Source organism: Muntiacus reevesi, chromosome 19 (assembly GCF_963930625.1).
Source record: "Muntiacus reevesi chromosome 19, mMunRee1.1, whole genome shotgun sequence".
NCBI lineage: Eukaryota > Metazoa > Chordata > Mammalia > Artiodactyla > Cervidae > Muntiacus > Muntiacus reevesi.
This window is the reverse complement of record NC_089267.1, coordinates 37,564,162-37,582,128: the sequence shown is the minus strand read 5'-3', so window position 1 is coordinate 37,582,128 and position 17,967 is coordinate 37,564,162. Positions and strand designations below refer to the sequence as shown.

Below are 17,967 nucleotides of genomic sequence, written 5' to 3'. Positions count from 1 at the left end.
TAAAATAGAACTTATTGTTACTAAACATGAGCAATATACTCCCCAAATTAAAATTAGAATTACATATATTTTTTTGATCTTCATGTATACACTTTTCATACACCTTTTTGACAATAACTATAGCATAAACACCATACACATTACATCTTATTACAACTATTTAGGCCCTATATTTAAATTAGATATAGTCAAACTTATTCTCCAGTGTTAAAAAACAAAACAGACTATTATCACTAAAAAAAAATTTCATATATTTCTCCTACACTTCCTTATCTTAATGAATAGCATCTCCTTTATCATTCACTCAGCCAAAAACCCTCATGAGTATTCATAACACACGTGAACAGATTAAAGACCAAGCCAAGAATCCAGACTAGATTTATTAATTCAGTAATTCCAAAGTCATTGTGTCATGAGACATACTCCCACTCCTTCCCAGTACTTTTTAACAACTTGCAGAAAACTCTTTGGTTATATTTCATTCAGAGTGATTGTTCCATCTTAATTAGCAAATTAGCTCTTTGGCCGCACATGAAATTCAATCTTCAAAAATGCTTAGGCAAAGTCAACCAGCCAACGAGCCACCTCTCAATCATTTGTGGTAATGGAAAGTACGCCCCTTAGGTGGCTGACCCCAGACAGCAATTGAGTTGATGCCACACCTGTAAGCAACAACATCATCTCTATCTTCTACCATCTGCCAGCTGAGGGGAAGTAGAGGTTGCCATTAATACTAGCAGGAATCATCCTTTGTCCTTCCACTAAATGGAACGAGCCTGAATTGTATATTGCTGTGTAATTTTAAAGGATTACAGTGTTCACTTGACTACAACCTATGAGCATCACAGGCGGCTCTGCAACTGACAGTGAGTTAAGTGTTTTCCATACATTATCTCCTCCTGTGGATTTATAAGCCAAAATAATATATCAAAATCCTTGCATCCATGTGAATTAGCATAGATCCTTGGACCTGAGATCTAAAAGAATTCTTTCTAGCAAGTATTTTTTTTAAACAAAAATAAAGCTTAATGCCCTATGTCATTAGGGCATTATGTCATTAGAGCTAGTACTAACTAGTACTAAGTTAGATCAGTAGTAGGTTTAAGTCTACTGATACCTATTGCATCAATTCTAATTTTGAAAACAAAATCAAGTCCAATTAAACTTTCATTCAACAGAAAAGTTACTTGAATCTCTTCTGGTACTTAAGTTATATTTTGATTAATAGATTCTGGGGCCGTTTGCTATCATTTCGGGTCACCTACAGCTTTGATTTGGGAGCAGGAGTCCTAAGAACTTGGACACACTCGTTCACCAGCCTGGTGGCCTCCAGAGCAGTGCCCCAGTGCATGGCGATGCCCCCACTGCCATGGCCATAGTGATGGACCACAGGTAGCCTCCTGCTGCCCTGGGCTAATAGCTCTTTCTCCAGCCGTACGCCTGGCCTAGAGGGCCTCAAACCCACTTTCTCTCTTAGGTCATAGGCCCCACGGAGAGAGGGCTCGAGGGCACAGCATCGGGAAATAATCTCTTTGCTAATTTCTGCATCCGGGAACAAATTCCAGTCTCCTTTTTGCCTAGTGCCACCCAGGGTTACATTGGATACACCGGGGTAAATATATGTCAGCCCACTGCTATCTCGGATAAAGTGCTTCACCCAGGGAGCCTGCACTTTGAGTACTTGGCCCCTCACTGGGAAAATCTCTGCGTCTCCTGCAAGCTGCCTGCTTCCAAGGCCTGAACAGTTGACCACGATGTCAAAGGACGGGTGAAGTTCCCACAGGTCTTCTATTCGTCGGGTGAGTATCAGGCCCCCGCTTCCTTTAACCCTAAGGAGAACAAGAAACCATGAGGCGAGCCTTACCAGCGTCCTGCTCAACAGAACTTCAGCAGAAGTGACAGACAGGAATTCAGAAACAAAACGGAGATGACCGTCCAATGAGCAAATACTTCCAGCGCTTCCAGGGCCCGAGCAGGTCAAATTCTACCTGAGTGCCTCACATCCTTGCAAACCAGAGATTCCTAAAGTTGAACCTAAATAAAAACCTATTTCAGAAACTCAAAGCAAACTAGATGCTTCATCCTTTTTATGTTTAATGGAGTTCCTATATCATTCTCATGCTCGTGTGTACTCACTCATGTTCTACTCTGAGACCCCATGGCCTGTAGCCTGCCAGGCTCCTCTGTCCAAGGAATTTTCCAGGCAGGAATACAGAAGTGGGTTGCCGTTTCCTACTCTAGGGGATCTTCCTGACCCAGGGATCCAACTCGTGTTTCTTGCATTGGCAGGCAGGTTCTTACTACTGCACCATCTGGGAAGCCCAATATTATTCTAGATGCTAAATAAATATCAGGTTAACCTGATGTATTTTTTTAAAAACCCAAGCACTTTTGGTTTATGGCACTTATTCAGCTCTTAGGTTTACTGCCTCCAACATTTTTGTCTCATATTGTTAACTCTTGCATGTTCCTTTGTGATACCCTCATCTCCCTAAGATGGTTAGGCTCATGTACACCGTCCCCCACTTACATCTCCCACAGGGGTGCCAGCATGAGAGGAACACAAGATATTTGCAGCTGATGGACGAAGTAACAGTCGTGGTTGGTAATGATTTTTCAGACCAAGTTGTCAATAGTGAAATAGTTTAGCTGTGTTATAGGGGTGACACCTCCCTTGCCTGCTTCAGAGATGGTTGTGAAGTTCAGATGAAATAATGGGCATGACAGTGCTTCACAGGGGCTTTCCCTGGTGGCTTAGCTGGTAAAGAATCAGCTTTGCCTGCTGATGCAGGGAACACAAGAGACTTGGGTTTGACCCCTAGGTTGGGAAGATCCCCTGGAGAAGGCAATGGCAATTGGCTCCGGTATTCTTGCTGAGAGAATCCCATGGACAGAAGAGCCAGGTGGGCTACAATGCATGGGGTCACAAAGAGTCAGACACGACTGAGCAACTGAGCACGCACATGCTTCACAAGATATAAACAAGACAAATTCTAGGAGACCCATACCAATAAACTAAAATTTCTCAAGAGGAAGACAATGTCTTATGCTTCTCACTACACCTATGACCCAGCTCAGCACCCAATACCTAGTGAACTTGACACGAATGTTAGGTGATACTGAAGACAGTATGAAATCCTGGTTTGGGTATATGACGATTAATTCTATGGTTTGGCTTGCCTGCACCATGGAGGTACCCAGATAGTTAGCCAAACATTCTCTTGGGTGTTTCTATGACTATATTTTAGACACAATTAACATTTACATTGGTAGGCCGAGTAGAGTAGATTGCCCTCCTTCACGTGGGTTTCAACCAAACAGTGGAAGACTTGAACAGAACAAAAAGGCTGACCTTCCTTCTGCTGGACTGCATTCAGGCTGGAATGTCAGGTTTTTCCTGTCTTCAGACTCAGGCTAAAACATTGGCTTTTCCTGGGTCCAGTGTTTGCCAGCCTTCAGACTGGAACCATACAGCATTATCTCTCCTGGGTCTCCAGCTTGCCAACTCACCCTGTAGATCTTAGGACTTGTTAGCCTCCATAACTGTGTGAACCAATTCCTTATGATAAATCTCTTTATATATATATATAATCTATTGATTCTGGTTCTTTGAAGAATCCTAACAGATTGAGAATGGTACCACATTGGCATCCTCGCTTCAAGCCTGAAGCAGGATATTTTATTAACAGCAATCAGAAAATTAACTATTTTCAGTTCATTTGTATGAAGACGAGGAGGAAAAAACTAATGGAAAATCTCAGTTGGCAAATAATGCTATGCATGTAGATTCAGAGGGAAAAACCACTCTTTATTCTTAGAGATGCAATGTAGCTGTTAATATATTATAACATATATAATATACATTATATATATGATATGATATATATTATATATATTCTGGTGCCAAGAATATAAATATTTTATAATGTATTTAATATATTATAAATATATTTAATATATTTAAAAATCACAGAATTTTTAAAATGCATTTTAGGTTTAAAAAGCAATTAAATATATAGCATATAACTCTCTCCTCCATATATAGTCTAATTTTAACCTGAAAGTTTTAACCTCATCCAATGACCATCCCTACTGCTCACTCATTCTGTTGCAATGCATATTCTAATAAAATAAACTGCAATAAGTGGGAACTAAATTCTATCTCCTACTTCTCAGAAGACCAATCTCTGCCTTGTGCATGCCACAAACTTGTCTGTTTTAATTGACCTAAGCCCTGTTCAGGCACAGAGCAGCTTCTGGTCCCTTTGGGGAGGAGACCAGGCTTCTGTGGGCAGAGTGGTCTGGAGGGGAGCAGCCGTGCACCCTTAGCCAGTCCAGCAGGGGGGGTTTTCCTTCTGCAACTGTCTTAGGGCAGCGGCTGGAGGCCCAGTGGAAGCCCCCAAGGCCATTGCAGCACACCTCTTCCCTATTAACCTTATTGCCATCATCAGAAAAAATAAACACCATCATTTCCCACTTTCCTGGCTGGTGCCCTCCCACCTCATCTTTGCATGACCAGGGAGAAAGCCTTGTGGGGGATGGGGGGAAGGGGTGAAGCGTGCTCACATTAGACCTGTATCTGAGGCCAATTTTTGCCCATGGCTTGTCTGGTTAGTGGCCAGCGGCCAATGCTGGGAGAAGCAGGAATTCTCTAGGGCCCTGGAAAAGGAAGCCTGTGCGCTAGCAGGCACAGGGTATGTAGGATGTGGGGAAGCAGGTGTCCAGTGTGCACAGGAAGGGACCTTTGCAAGTTGGACATTTGTAAGGCAGAGGCGACCTGTCTCCTGCCTGACGCACAATCCACATTTCTGTCCATCTGCCGAGGGAGTGGTGTGGGCTCTGCTGTCAGTCAGGCCAGGCAGGAGAACAGAAGCTGTAGGAGACGCAGGACTGGAAAGTAAGAGAGAAGATGCCATAGAGGAGAGAGAAGGAAGAAGCTCAGTGTAGTTAATGCTGCGCTCCGCACCGGGCCACGGAATTAAGACACGGCCCTCTGGAAAGAAGGCAATGCACCAGAATTACAGGGCCCCCAGCACTGAAGTGGGGCACCCACTTTCTGAATGCCGCCCAAGACAGGACCATCCTGCTCCAGCTGGGATGATTTATTTAGGTAGGATGCCTGGAGAAGAGACAGGTTCAGTTGACGTACTGCCTCTATGATTCATTTCCTGGAAGGGCAAGTACAAAGCAGCAGAATATGACTCTACTGGCCAACGATGTAAAACATGATCTGCATGACTGATTAACCTTCAGGGGGTTTTGTTCGTTTGTTTGTTCTGGGTATTACCGGGTATACTTTTTTGTTTTTGAGGAGACGATTTCTTCTGTTCTTTGAAAAACACTAAAGATCTATGTTGTGGTTAAGAACAATTTTTTCTTTCCTAGAAATTAATATTGTTTCAGAAGGCTAGAGCTTAGACTGAAGGCACTGTTGTGTGGCTTGCTGAGTGAAATGCCCATTTTTGAGTCAGAATGCTTTAGGCTGAACACTCGCATTGTGTGGCAGGGGTGTAGGAGGCGACAGAACAGACCCTGGGTGTGAGGAACAAGCAGGGATTGTGTGGCTCCCCAGCTGGGTCATCCCCATGGTGGAGAGCGGGTGGCAGCCCCCAGAGCGAGCCCCAGGATCCCACGCCCTCACCACAACACGGCCCGGCCTCCCTCTCGGCCTGAGGTCCTTGATCTGAGAGGCTTGCCTTGGGCTTAGAGGAGTCCCAGCCCTAGAATCTTCCTCAGATATGAGCCTCCTCCTCCTCTACACCGGCCTTCCGGTCAGATGCCAGGGCCTGAGGGAAGGGGGGAGAGCTAATCGTACAGAGAGGAGGCCCCTGCATGCCCCCTCACTGGGGTGGGGGCAGGGTATGAGGAAGCCTGAGATATTACAGGCCTAAGGGGCTCAAAACGTGGGGGGATGGACAGCTAGGACAAGGGTCTCCTCGTGGCTTCCCTGCAGTGTGTACTGTCTGCCTGAGGCACTCATGTTCCCACCCACTGTCATGGTCGAGGTGTGTATCAAACACAAAGACCTTAAAAGGCCTCCCCAGGACTCTCTGGGCCATGAGCAGCCCCTCGGGCCTCTTCTCCTTGACTCTGTCACCTAAAACCAGACAGGAAGCAGCGTGCTCCAAGGCACGAACCCCGGCTGGCTGGTCACCAGGCCTGAGGGTGTTGCAGTCAGGAGGTGGCTCCCTCTGGCACAAAGTACCACTTTTATTTTAAGTAAAGCAAAATGCTGACAGCAGGCTTCCAACTAATGAGAAGGTATCAGGATTTTCCCCAGGCCTTCAGATTCCACGCTTAGGCCTGAAAATAAGGCTATAATGGAAATAAGGGGTCAGTTTTCTAGAAGGTGATACTTTAGAAGCAGGCAGAACAAACTGTTCAGGTACAACGTTCAGAACAAACGTTCTCATGTGCAACTAGTTGAGGGTGGCCCAAAATAAATATGCATATATTGACAGTAAAGCTCTATAACTTCTGACTTGCCTAATGATTTCCCCTTAATTTTATTAAGATAAATGATACCTTAACTAGGTATCAATAGCATTGGCACTACCAATGTTCTTTTTCTAGGCATTCTTATAAAGACAAAAGTGCAACACTATATAACCTTGCCACTCAGAAAAGATGGTGATGCTCTGAAAACTGGAATGTTGGCTAATGGGTAACTCCATCACATGATGGCTCAAATCTTCATTTATCAGCTGATATACAGTGGTTTAAATTTCACATATAAACAGAGGTTTATGGGCCAGCAAACAAGGCACAAAAGTGTAGGTTTTATGAAACTGGAACTTAAAAAAAAAAAAAAAGAAAGTCCCATATAAATTGCTGAGAGGTAAAAGTGAGATGAGCACTTACAAAACTACAAAAATATATCATGATGTTCCCAACATGTGCCTAACAGACTTAGGTTCCTTCCTCTGTGCTCCCAATCCACCCTCATAAATTTGTATTTAACACTCATCATACATGTTACTGTAATTGTTAATTACCATGTATATCAATACACATACACACACATACACCGTCACCCTCAGTAGAACTGACTAGCTTCTAGTACAGTGCTAGGTATATACAGAAGCTCAACAAAGAATTGTGGAACTAATTATTCCATTTAATTATCCTATATCCTATACCAGGGACTAAGTCATTGTTGCCACTGCTTACCTCAAGTCACTTTTCCGACTTTTATATAACAATTTGCATTATTCCTATGCATCTACCAAATATACCGTTTCAGGTACTAAAAGGGCCAAAGTTTCACAACCCTCAACATGCTTGCAATTTCCAGATGAAACAAGAGAGATTTATTAATGTGTCTTAAATAATGATACCCTTGATGTGTCTCCTAACCAACTGGAACAGGAAGTCCTGAAAACCAAGCCAAAATACAAGTTCTTGGAATTTGGGCTGAACTTGGTAAGGAAGTAATTACTTAATTTAGATAAGCCCTCAGTTTTAAAGTCCTTGTTGATAACAAAATAAAATAATGGAGTTATTGTCTTTTTCATTAATGAGAAAAAAAATTCAAAAATAATGTATAATAAACCTCAGAGTCTCTAAAGAATGAGAGTAAATCCTATCATTTTATAGCTGGAAGCATAATTCTCCAAACATCTCACTTTATAGATGAGGAAACTAAGATTCTGTTCCAATGAGGGGGTCTTAGTGGTGGGGAGACAGCGACCAACCCTTGCGTCAGGGTACCCAAGGAAGCAGAAAATGGACGTGTTACTAACTTGGGTGTGACTCACTCCTTGTGACACAGTGTCTCACAGACTGTTTACTCAGCCCTAGCCATTAATGCACAACAAGGAACGGTGCACAGAAGCTCTGAGGGGCAGCAGAGAATTTTCAGTCTCTGTGTTATGAGAAGGTATGAAGGTTTTTGTGGGTAGGACAGACAAAGGAAGCAGTAAAGTGCATGTTGACCAACCTTTTCTGCAACCACGGGAAGTAGGCAGGGCCTTCACATTTGAGTGTCGTAAAAGCATGACCAAACACATGTTGGGGGAATTTCTTCAGCTCATCCTTGGTCATCTTTCGAAATCCTAGCACCACATCAGCCCAGTATGGCACTTCTTCAGTAGGAATGCTCCGAAATATCTGCCAACTCAAACACATTAAGTGGAAAAACTTCCTGAAGTTTTATGAGATTTCTAGTAAAATCCATGTGACATTCTCTAAAGCATTTTAAAAACACACTTCTTATGCCCATACAGAGGAAATAATAATCTATTCTTCTGTTCACTTAGGTTCATATAAATCAGTAGCTTAATTTAAAATGTTCAGGGTCAGGGGAGGGCAGGCATTGGAATAAGACGTTTAAAAAGCTGTGTGTCTTTTAAAGATTGAATTTAACTTTCTTTTTCTAAAAAGCTCTTGCCCAGATTTTCTTTCTTTCATTATGATGATGCATCTGGGGGGAAACATTTTTCTGTTTTGCATAATGCAAACATAAATGTAAACATAAACATAAACTGTAAACAAATCATCAAATAATCAAAAGTTTAAATGTTGGCCTCAATTTCAAACAAAATATATGTTAGAATAAGCAATGGGGGGGAGTACAGGAGACAGGGGTGTGAATTATGAGTGAAGATGTAAATGATCACATTAAGTCCCTGATAAGAGAGGCCAGGATTTGTCAGGAGAAGCCCTGTATCCTTTTTTTTTTTTAATTGGAGGCTAATTGCTTTACAATATTGTGGTGGTTTTTGCCATACAGTGACATGAGTCATCCACAGGTGTCCACGCGTCCCCCATCCCGAGCCCCCTCCCACCTCCCTTCCCACCCCATCCCTCTGGGTTGTCCCAGTGCATTGGCTTTGAGCCCCCTGTTTTGTGCATCGAACTTGGACTAGTCATCTATTTCACATATGGTAATATACATGTTTCAATGCTATTCTCTCAAATCATCCCACCCTCGCCCTCTCCCACAGAGTCCAAAAGTCTGTTCTTTATATCTGTGTCTCTTTTGCTGTCTCATGTGTAGGGTCATCCTTACCATCTTTCTAAATTCCATACATATGCGTTAATATACTGTATTGGTGATTTTCTTTCTGACTTTCTTCACTCTGTATAATAGACTCCAGTTTCATCCACCTCATTAGAACTGATTCAAATGCATTCTTTTTAATAGCTGAGTAAAACTCCATTGTGTATATGTACCACAACTTTCTTATCTATTTGTCTGCCGATGGACATCTAGGTTGCCTCCATGTCCTAGCTATTGTAAACAGTGCTGCAATGAACACTGGGGCATACGTGTCTCTTTCAATTCTGGTTTTCTCTGTGTGAATGCCCAGCAGTGGGATTGCTGGGTCATACCCTGCATCTTTAAGTCATGGTTGGAGCTGATGAGGCTGGAATGAAATCAGCTGTTAATAAGAAGCCTGTAATCATGCTACCAATAGCTGCTAGGCATATCTTTGGATTTATAAGTATTGGGTTCTTTATTTACATCAATAGGAATAAACTTATAAAGCATGGCTGCTCTAAAATAGTGAGGAAAATCATTTGAGTGCTATACATGGTTACTAATGGTGTGGTCATTAAGGTACTGGAATTTATATCTCTAAGTGATTCATTCAACACAGGCCCTGTGGAAGATGTAAAGATTGTTTGCTGCAGGTCTAAATACCAGGCTTTCTTTCTGTCTCATTCTGCACACTCTCCTGGACTAGATCACCCACTTCTCTCTTTTCATCTACAGGCCAAATATGCAGAAGGCTACATCTCCACCTCTCTTCTTTCTCCTGAACTCCAAAACCAGATCCAGACCCATGTTGCCTACTCCCTGTCAGATAAGTCTACCTCTATGTCTCAGATATTTACCCCATGCTCATAGTAGGCACTGAGTAATATTTTCTGTTAAACTCTAAAGTATGTTAAGATCATTCTAAATTCTAAAATAATTTCAGATTTCCTCTCTTACCCAGACACCAGAATAACACCAGCATCTTCAGCTTCTGCAGAATTGACTATTGCAAACAGGTGATCAAAAGTCTCTTTGAACCACTGCTTCTGCTTCTGAATTGGTGTGTCTGTGATGGTGGAGAAAAGCAAAGCAGAACAAAAAGGGAAATTATGACAATGACTGTGCTTCAGAGAAGCTTCTTCCTACAAACTGGCAAAAACTAAAAAGGCAGGGAGAAACATTTAGACAAAGTACCACATCATGGTGTACAATGACTGAAGTTTTGAATGCTGACATGCTCTATCAGAGTCAGTTCATATAATCACTAATCAACAGAGGGGAAATCAACCAATGAGGGCAAAATCTAATACACAGGCCACCTGCAAAGGGGTCTTTGGCACTCATTGTATTCCAGAGGCCCTAGAAATGTCCATAACCAACCTGAGCCAAGTTAGCTGATCTGGCTGAGGCAAGCAGCTGGCTACACAGTTGAGATGATGAGAGAAATAACCCAGGGCCTCTTTCCTGGAAGCTGAAAACACAGAAGGAGACAAAACGAGATCTTTGGGGCCCAGATCAACCAGGTCGAAGAACAGACGGCATATGAGTGGGAAACCCAGGCTGCTCACCCTCCTGATACAAGGAAAGGAGGACTGCATTGTGAAACTGAGCTCCCTACAGCCCCATCCAAGGCTGCCATTACCTCCATCCCCCTCCATCCATGGAGTCACAGACCAGCTTGGAGCAGCATTCCTGGGGTCAGCAGGGGTGTCCAGGGACCACGCCAGGAACCCCCTCTCTGTCAGAGCCCTGTGGACCAGTGTCCCCTACCCCCCAGGCATCCTTGCCACTGCACAAGGGATTGGACCTGGACACAGCTTCCAGAAGGATTCAAGGCCTGCCAGAGAGGAAATCAGGATCAGGGTTCAAGCCCCAAAAGAATAGTGCCCAGTGTAGGCACAGAGAGCAAGCCTGACCCAGAAGCGTAGACAAATCTATGGATGGAATATTTGGCCATCTGACCCCTGAGAGAGGGTCATGAAAGAGAGACCAGGGTCAGAGTCCAGGATGTAGGGACTGAGGAACAGTAATCCCGAGGGGCTGAAATGTGGGGGAGACACAGAGCAGACAGGGGCAGCAGAGCAAAGAGGATCCTGGGCCAGCTTTGCTTGGAGAGAAGTCCCTAGAGCTCACTGGAAGTAGAGATGAAAAGCCCCTGGAGGCACCCTGCTTCCAAGTGAATGGGGGCATTTCCTTAGTAGGGTTTGAAGCAATTCACTTGTTCAGGAGCCAGGAAATGTTTCTTTACTAGTGGATCTCTGCTATTGTCTTTAAACAAGTGCCCATGTGAATGCATTCTCAAAACTGCAGACTGGATGAACTGGTTCAGAAATAAGGAGGAAATAAAAAAAAAAAAAATAAGCCACAAAGAACTGAATTAGACCTCATATGGATTACACACCAACAATCTAAGCCAGTGCCTGAGGATATACAGAAATGTATCCTCCTTTCCCACTCCAAACTTGAAGACACAGAATAGTGGCTGCTACTCACACTGCAAAAGTCATCTCAAAAAACAGACAATCCCAGTTCAATGGTGAGTAAAGCAAATCTGGTGACCTAATTGATGTTCAAGTGCTGGTAAAAGAAAACCGTAGCCAGACTAGCAGTAGTAACAGTAGAAAATGTCGACATACAGAATTGCTGCCATCAAAAAGTCTACAGACAATAAATGCTGGAGAGGGTGTGGAGATAAGGGAACCCTCCTACACTGTAGGTGGGAATGCAAACTAGTACAGTCACTATGGAGAACAGCGTGGAGACTCCTTAAAAAACTGGAAATAGAACTGCCATATGACCCAGCAATCCCACTGCTGGGCATACACACCGAGGAAACCCGATCTGAGAGAGACACGTGTACCCCAGTGTTCATTGCAGCACTGTTTACAATAGCCAGGACATGGAAGCAACCTAGATGTCCATCAGCAGATGAATGGATAAGAAAGTTGTGGTACATATACACAATTACTCAGCTATTAAAAAGAACACATCTGAGTCAGTTCTAATGAGGTGAATGAAATTGGAGCCTATTATACAGAGTGAAGTAAGTCAGAAAGAAAATCACCGATACAGTGTATTAATGCATATGTATGGAATTTAGAAAGATGGTAATGATGACCCTATATGCAAGACAGCAAAAGAGACACAGATGTAAAGAACAGACTTTTGGGCTGCCGCCATCGTGCCAGCCCCTCGGGTCTCAACGAGGCCGGGTGACGCTCCAGAATGGGAGACAAGCCAATTTGGGAGCAGATTGGATCCAGCTTCATTCAACATTACTACCAGTTATTTGATAATGACAGAACTCAACTAGGCGCAATTTATATTGATGCATCATGCCTTACGTGGGAAGGACAGCAATTCCAGGGGAAAGCTGCCATTGTGGAGAAATTGTCTAGCCTTCCATTCCAGAAAATCCAGCACAGCATCACGGCGCAGGACCATCAGCCTACACCAGACAGCTGCATCATCAGCATGGTTGTGGGCCAGCTCAAGGCCGATGAAGACCCCATCATGGGGTTCCACCAGATGTTCCTATTAAAGAACATCAACGATGCTTGGGTTTGCACCAATGACATGTTCAGGCTTGCCCTGCACAACTTTGGCTGACCTCCTCCCAGCCAGGCACTCATGCTGTTTCCTCCTCCCTCCTCTTCCCGATACTATTCACACTCCTCCAGATGCTCCAAATATCATTCACAAATGAGCAGGGCCGCGGTGGGCGTGGGCGCAGTGCGCTGCTGCTACCGAGGTGTTGTGCATGATGTTTGGACGCTAGACTAGTTGCATCTGACAGGAGAAGTTTGTGTTGTACCAGCGCATGCCTTGGAAAGACTTAAGTAATACAAAAGGTTGTCTTTTTTTTTTTTTTTTTTTTAATCTACTGACAAGTTGCTCTAGTAACCCAAAGAAGTGAAGGAGAAAGCAGCTGCCTCACCGCCCAGATATTGATTTGTTCAGATGTTTCAATGCCTCATGATACAATAAAACCACGAAAATTTTCTTAACAGTTTAAAAAAAAAAAAAAAAAAAAAAAAAGAACAGACTTTTGGACTCTGTGGGAGAAGGCGAAGGTGGGATGATTTGAGAGAACAGCATTGAGACATGTATCACCATACGTAAAATAGATGACCAGTACAAGCTTGGATGCCTGAAGCAGGGCACTCAAAGCCGGTGCTCTGGGACAACCCAGAGGGATGGGGTGGGGAGGGGGAGGGAAGTAGGGGGAGGGAAGAAGGAGGTGGGTTGAGGATGAGGGGGACACATACGCCCCCATGACTGATTCATGTCAATGTATGGCAAAAACCACCACAATATTGTAAAGTAACTAGCCTCCAATTAAAATAAATTAATTAATTTTTAAAAAGAAAATGTCAACGTAGCACTTACTGTGTCCCAGCACTCTTCTAAATGCTTTACAAGTATTAACTCATTTAATCTTTATAAAAAAACCCTATGGAACAGGATGAACCCCATATGGTATTGACATCACTGGGGCTGGTTCAAAAGAAGCTCAGGGAGAAAACCAAAGTCTATCGGCAGCACTAGAGAGAAAGACCTTGATCCAGGGGCCCTGACCACCCAAAGGGCAAGCTGGGCCTCCAGGACTGAATGAACTCCCAGGTGAGCCTCCTTCTTTGAAGATGATTCCATGATTATTGTGCAGCCTTCTCACCACTCACCTGGGCCTGACGCAGCAAGGAAATGCCTGGAAAATGGACACCAGGTCTCTGGTCACAAGAAAGGCATCCAAGTGAACTAGCCTTCTGTACACACACCAGGCTCCTGTGCTCATTTCCTGCAAGGCAGCTCCTAGGAGGTGTACCAGCACCTGCTGCTGACAAAGCCAAGTTCCTGGACGGCAGTGCTGAGGCCACAGCCCTTCCTACCCTGGCAGAAGATGGGTTTATTCTCTGTTAGGTGAAACAGGGGGATTTTGGGGGTAGGAAACCCCAAGCACAGTCAAGGGTCGGGATACCATAGTAAAACCAAGCGTATTAAGGGAACACATGCAAATTGGATGCTAAGACCCCAGACCGCTTCTCCTCCTCCTTCTAGAATGCTGCCAGCCAGGCCTTCACCCACCCCAGCCAGGGGGACAGAAAGCCTCTTCTCTGGGGAACATGACCTACCCAAGAAGAAAGACTAAATACAATGACATCAGAGGTTCCCCAACCAAACAGCTCCCCCAACTCAATGCAATGAGTCTCAAGATAACAAGCGCTACACAAGGCTCAAAAACTCCTGTCAGGACCCTGCTCCTAAATGTCAACAGACAGGTAAAGATGACCACAATGCCAAGGAAAACCTGTAACATGAAAAATGAGTTCATCAAATAAAAAACACAACTTGGAGACAAAAGAAACTGTGCAGGGAGAAGAAACTTTTGAAACCATTACTAGTGTCTTCAGAAAGATAAGATGGCAACCATACAACATAAACAGTATGTTAGAACACAGGGAAATTTAGAGACGAAAAAAGAGCTTTGGAATATTAAAAGGCAATAGGAGAAATAATAAATCCAACAGCAAGGGAAAAGAAAAAATTGAGAAAAATCTCCCAGAAAGTAAATAAAAAGAGAAAGAGAAATAGGAAGAGAAAAAAGCTAAGAGTATGGGAGGATCCAACCAGGAGGCCCAGCATAATAGCAATTCCAGAGAGATGCAGAGACAGCAGGAGGGAGGTAACTCAGAGATTGTACCTTGAACTGGAGACACGAGTTTCTGGATTAAATGGACATGGCAATTCATAGTCCAGATTGGTGGGGCAGTTGGGGGGACAGTGGTGGTAATAATTTATAACCATTTGCCTACTTAGAATATGTTCTTGTATAACTTTGATGCAAAAACAAAAACTAAAATTAAAGGGGAGAAAAGAGAGTGGAAATGAGGAAATGGAGACAGTGGGTATAAACTTCATTAGTTGCAAAGTGATTTTGTTTCCTATTAAATTCTGTTTCCTCCTCCTCCCATTTCTTATGAAGAATACAAAATGGAAAAGATGCATGGACATGTTTTTAAAAATTAATGCATTTTTAGTCCTGAATACACATTGACCAATTTTTTTTATACTGGCTTAGAAGTGAGGATAATGCTAGTCCCATTACAAGTATTTTCTGACTTGATGGTCATTACTGTGGAAAGATTAAGTTACCAACTGTGGTAGCCATTAGTGCTGTTCACCAAATACTTCTGTCTGTCTGCCTTCTAGGAGCCTTATAGAATTGTACTTCCTAGCTTCTTTCTGAAGAGTGGAAGCATGTGACTGGCACTGGCCAATGAGCTGTCATCATAAGTGATGAATGTTGCTTCCTGATCAGAGCATTTAATTGCTAAGGCAGGTGCCCCAGAGCTCTCATCCAGTCAGCTACAGGCATTAACCACATTTAAGACTGTGGCTGCTTCATCAACCTAGGCCCCTGGGTGCTGAACAAAACCCTTGGTGATATCCAATCCACATATAGTATGAGTGAAAAATAAACCTTCGCTTTTTAAGCTGCTAAGATTTGGAGGTTCTTTCTGTCCTGCAACATACCTGAATCTTTCCTAACAGATGAACCAACAAGATGTCAAAGGCACACATTACATTTACATGCACATCCAGCTGTCTTTGTCAACGGCAGTCCACCAACATCAACACCATTCTATCTCACATCTATCATATCTGACAGAGGAGCAAAAATCCCTCTCTCACCTGGATAAGTAGGAGGAATAAGCATTCCGGCTGCCACATCACTCGTGGTCTCAGGAGTGAATTTGTCTGAAATGACTGTAATGGAGCATCCTGGGACCATTTTGGAAATGCACACAGCAGTCGAAAGCCCCATCACGCCAGCCCCCACAACTGCAATCCGTACTGTATCCATGGGCCTGTGAGGAGGCAATGTATGTGAGCTGCAAAACCTTGTTTTAAGAATTAGTCCTTCCTTGGGAATTCTCTGATTGTCCAGCGGTTAGGACTCCACATTTTCCCTGCTGAGGATGTAGGTTCAATTCCTGGTTATGGAGCTAAGATGCTGCAAGTCATGTAGCATGGCCAAAAAAGGGGCCGAGGGGGAAAGAATTATTCTATCCAGAACAAAGTCTGGCCCTGAGGGTTCTTTCCCTAGGTCCGCAGCCTCTTCAAATCTGACCTTTCCTGCCAGCATTTCTCACGGGATAAAGAAAGCTCCTGTGAGCTCTCTTCCCATTAAAAGTGAGGGCAAGAAGGTCTCCATTGGAGTTTAGACATTAGCCTCAAACCAGCCTGGAGTTGTCTTGAGAACACAGGACAGGCAAGTAGGTCTGCATTTGGGAGGAGATTTCTACTGATTCCTAAAGTACCTTCCCTGTGGGCACGGCCAAGGGAAGGTGGGTGAAGTCAGCGAGGTGGACAAGAGCAGCAGGACTGCTGCGTCTGCTCCCAGAGACCTCCTTCGGAGCAGCCACTGAAAGGGCATGGCTCACAGGCAATTTAGAACTCAGCTCTTACTGTTTACAAACTGCTTTTTAATTGTAACGATGTGACACAAGGTCTGAACCACTGAACCCAGCATCTCTTCTCCTGCTCTCCACTCTTAACTGGAAACCAACTCCCCTCACCCACACCCCAACCCTCCAGTCTCTGTAACATTCCAGTCCTCAGACCTCACCCTCTAAGAGCAGGCTTTCCAGATAAGGAGCCTGGATTCCTTCACAGATTTGAGTTCTGATTCTATAACCTGGGGCGCAACCGTGAGCTCCTCGCCTCAACTTCCTCATCTCTAAGCCAGGCCACGTGAGTTCTTTATTAGCTCTTGCAGGTGGTAAATAAGGGATGCACTGAGGTTGTCTCATAAAGGAGACTTCTTCTGAGAGTTCATATAGAAATGCAGGAGACAGACATCCAGGGCCTGGGCTGGGCATCCTGAAACTGTCTTTCCAGGGTAGAAACAAGAGGATTGATGAGGGCTCAAAGCCCTCCCATCCCTCACCTCAGCAGCAGGAGTCCACTGAGCCCTGCCCACTGTCAGCTCCCGAGTCCCCCTATGCGTCCCTTCTTATCTTTCCACTTCTGGTTCCTGCTAACTTCCCCTAATAGGTCTCAGGTGGAACCTCCAGAGAGAAAAAAATGCAATTAGTCCAGTTGGTCGTCATCATCCCTATTAAACAAAGCTCTAGCCCCAGCCCAGCTTATCGGGCTGAGAGAGCCTCTAAATTTGTCCTTGGCACGATTGCCCGTCCTCATCCAATCAGCAATAGCCAGGGCATCAGGTCACGTGGTACAAATCATGGCCACCTGCACATAAAATTCACCTTTTCTCAGGAGGGGCGGGGCGGCTCCTTCACTGTGAGCAGGGCAAAGGCAGTCAGGGCTCGCTTCTCTCTCTGAAGCTCTCCGGCACTGAGGTATTTCAGAGTCTTCCAGTGTGGTTTAGTGCATGTTATTTCGGTTTCTCAGGCATTATGCGGTTTCCTCAGCCGTACGTTTGTCTGATTGCTCCCCAGTGGGCTGGCTCGCTGAGAAAGGACAGGATGGCCAGGGCAGGGGGAAGAGACGGGAAGGGTCCCGGGGAAGCGGCAGACCTAGGTGCGAGGGGCAAGCTTTTGGAGCGTGGCCCCGTGCATGTCCCCCAGAGGCAGAAGGCAGACACCTGTCCCCTTACCAGCTTCCTTATTTCACAATGGTCTCCCCTTCCCAGAAACTTTCTTAAAATAGCACAAATAAATTGAGAGGGAAAGTAACCCATGGCTGAGAATATCCAGCTACCAGGAAAGAAAAAATGACCCAGCAAGGTAGGTACTTTCTGGCCCAGTGACCTGTGAATCACTGTCACCTGACCCCACGGAGACATACCCGAAACTCATGGAGTAGGTCCAGAACCACCCCTGAGCCGAAAGCAGGGAGGATTCAAGTACCTGTCTCTGAAAAAGCAGCCTTGGAACCCACAGAAAGCTCTGGCAGCAGCACTTGTTTTCCCAGCTAGTGGCTGGTCTAGCGCCCTGAGGGCCAGGAAAAGCAGAACT

At 44.4% G+C, this 17,967-nt stretch overlaps 2 protein-coding genes across 7 annotated transcripts; one reads left to right on the top strand and one right to left on the bottom strand.

Moving 5' to 3' along the window:
• Nucleotides 1-360: 360 nt before the first annotated feature.
• DDO (D-aspartate oxidase) lies at nucleotides 361-17,967 on the bottom strand. Of its 6 annotated transcripts, none has more exons than XM_065911525.1 (6): nucleotides 17,860-17,964; nucleotides 17,257-17,460; nucleotides 15,677-15,852; nucleotides 9,941-10,049; nucleotides 7,940-8,116; nucleotides 361-1,829 (listed from the first exon to the last, which is right to left on the bottom strand). In XM_065911525.1, exons 3-6 carry the CDS (start codon nucleotides 15,846-15,848, stop codon nucleotides 1,262-1,264), a joined length of 1,026 nt encoding a protein of 341 aa, XP_065767597.1. In that variant the 5' UTR covers nucleotides 15,849-15,852; nucleotides 17,257-17,460; nucleotides 17,860-17,964; the 3' UTR covers nucleotides 361-1,261. The 6 variants fall into 6 exon arrangements, with proteins under 6 accessions (XP_065767597.1, XP_065767598.1, XP_065767600.1 ...); XM_065911526.1 differs by having other exon boundaries at nucleotides 17,257-17,456; nucleotides 17,860-17,956; XM_065911528.1 differs by having other exon boundaries at nucleotides 17,257-17,456; nucleotides 17,798-17,876.
• LOC136150744 (nuclear transport factor 2) lies at nucleotides 12,159-12,985 on the top strand. Its single transcript, XM_065911452.1, has one exon. The coding sequence runs from the start codon at nucleotides 12,209-12,211 to the stop codon at nucleotides 12,590-12,592; it is 384 nt and encodes a 127-aa protein (XP_065767524.1). The 5' UTR covers nucleotides 12,159-12,208; the 3' UTR covers nucleotides 12,593-12,985.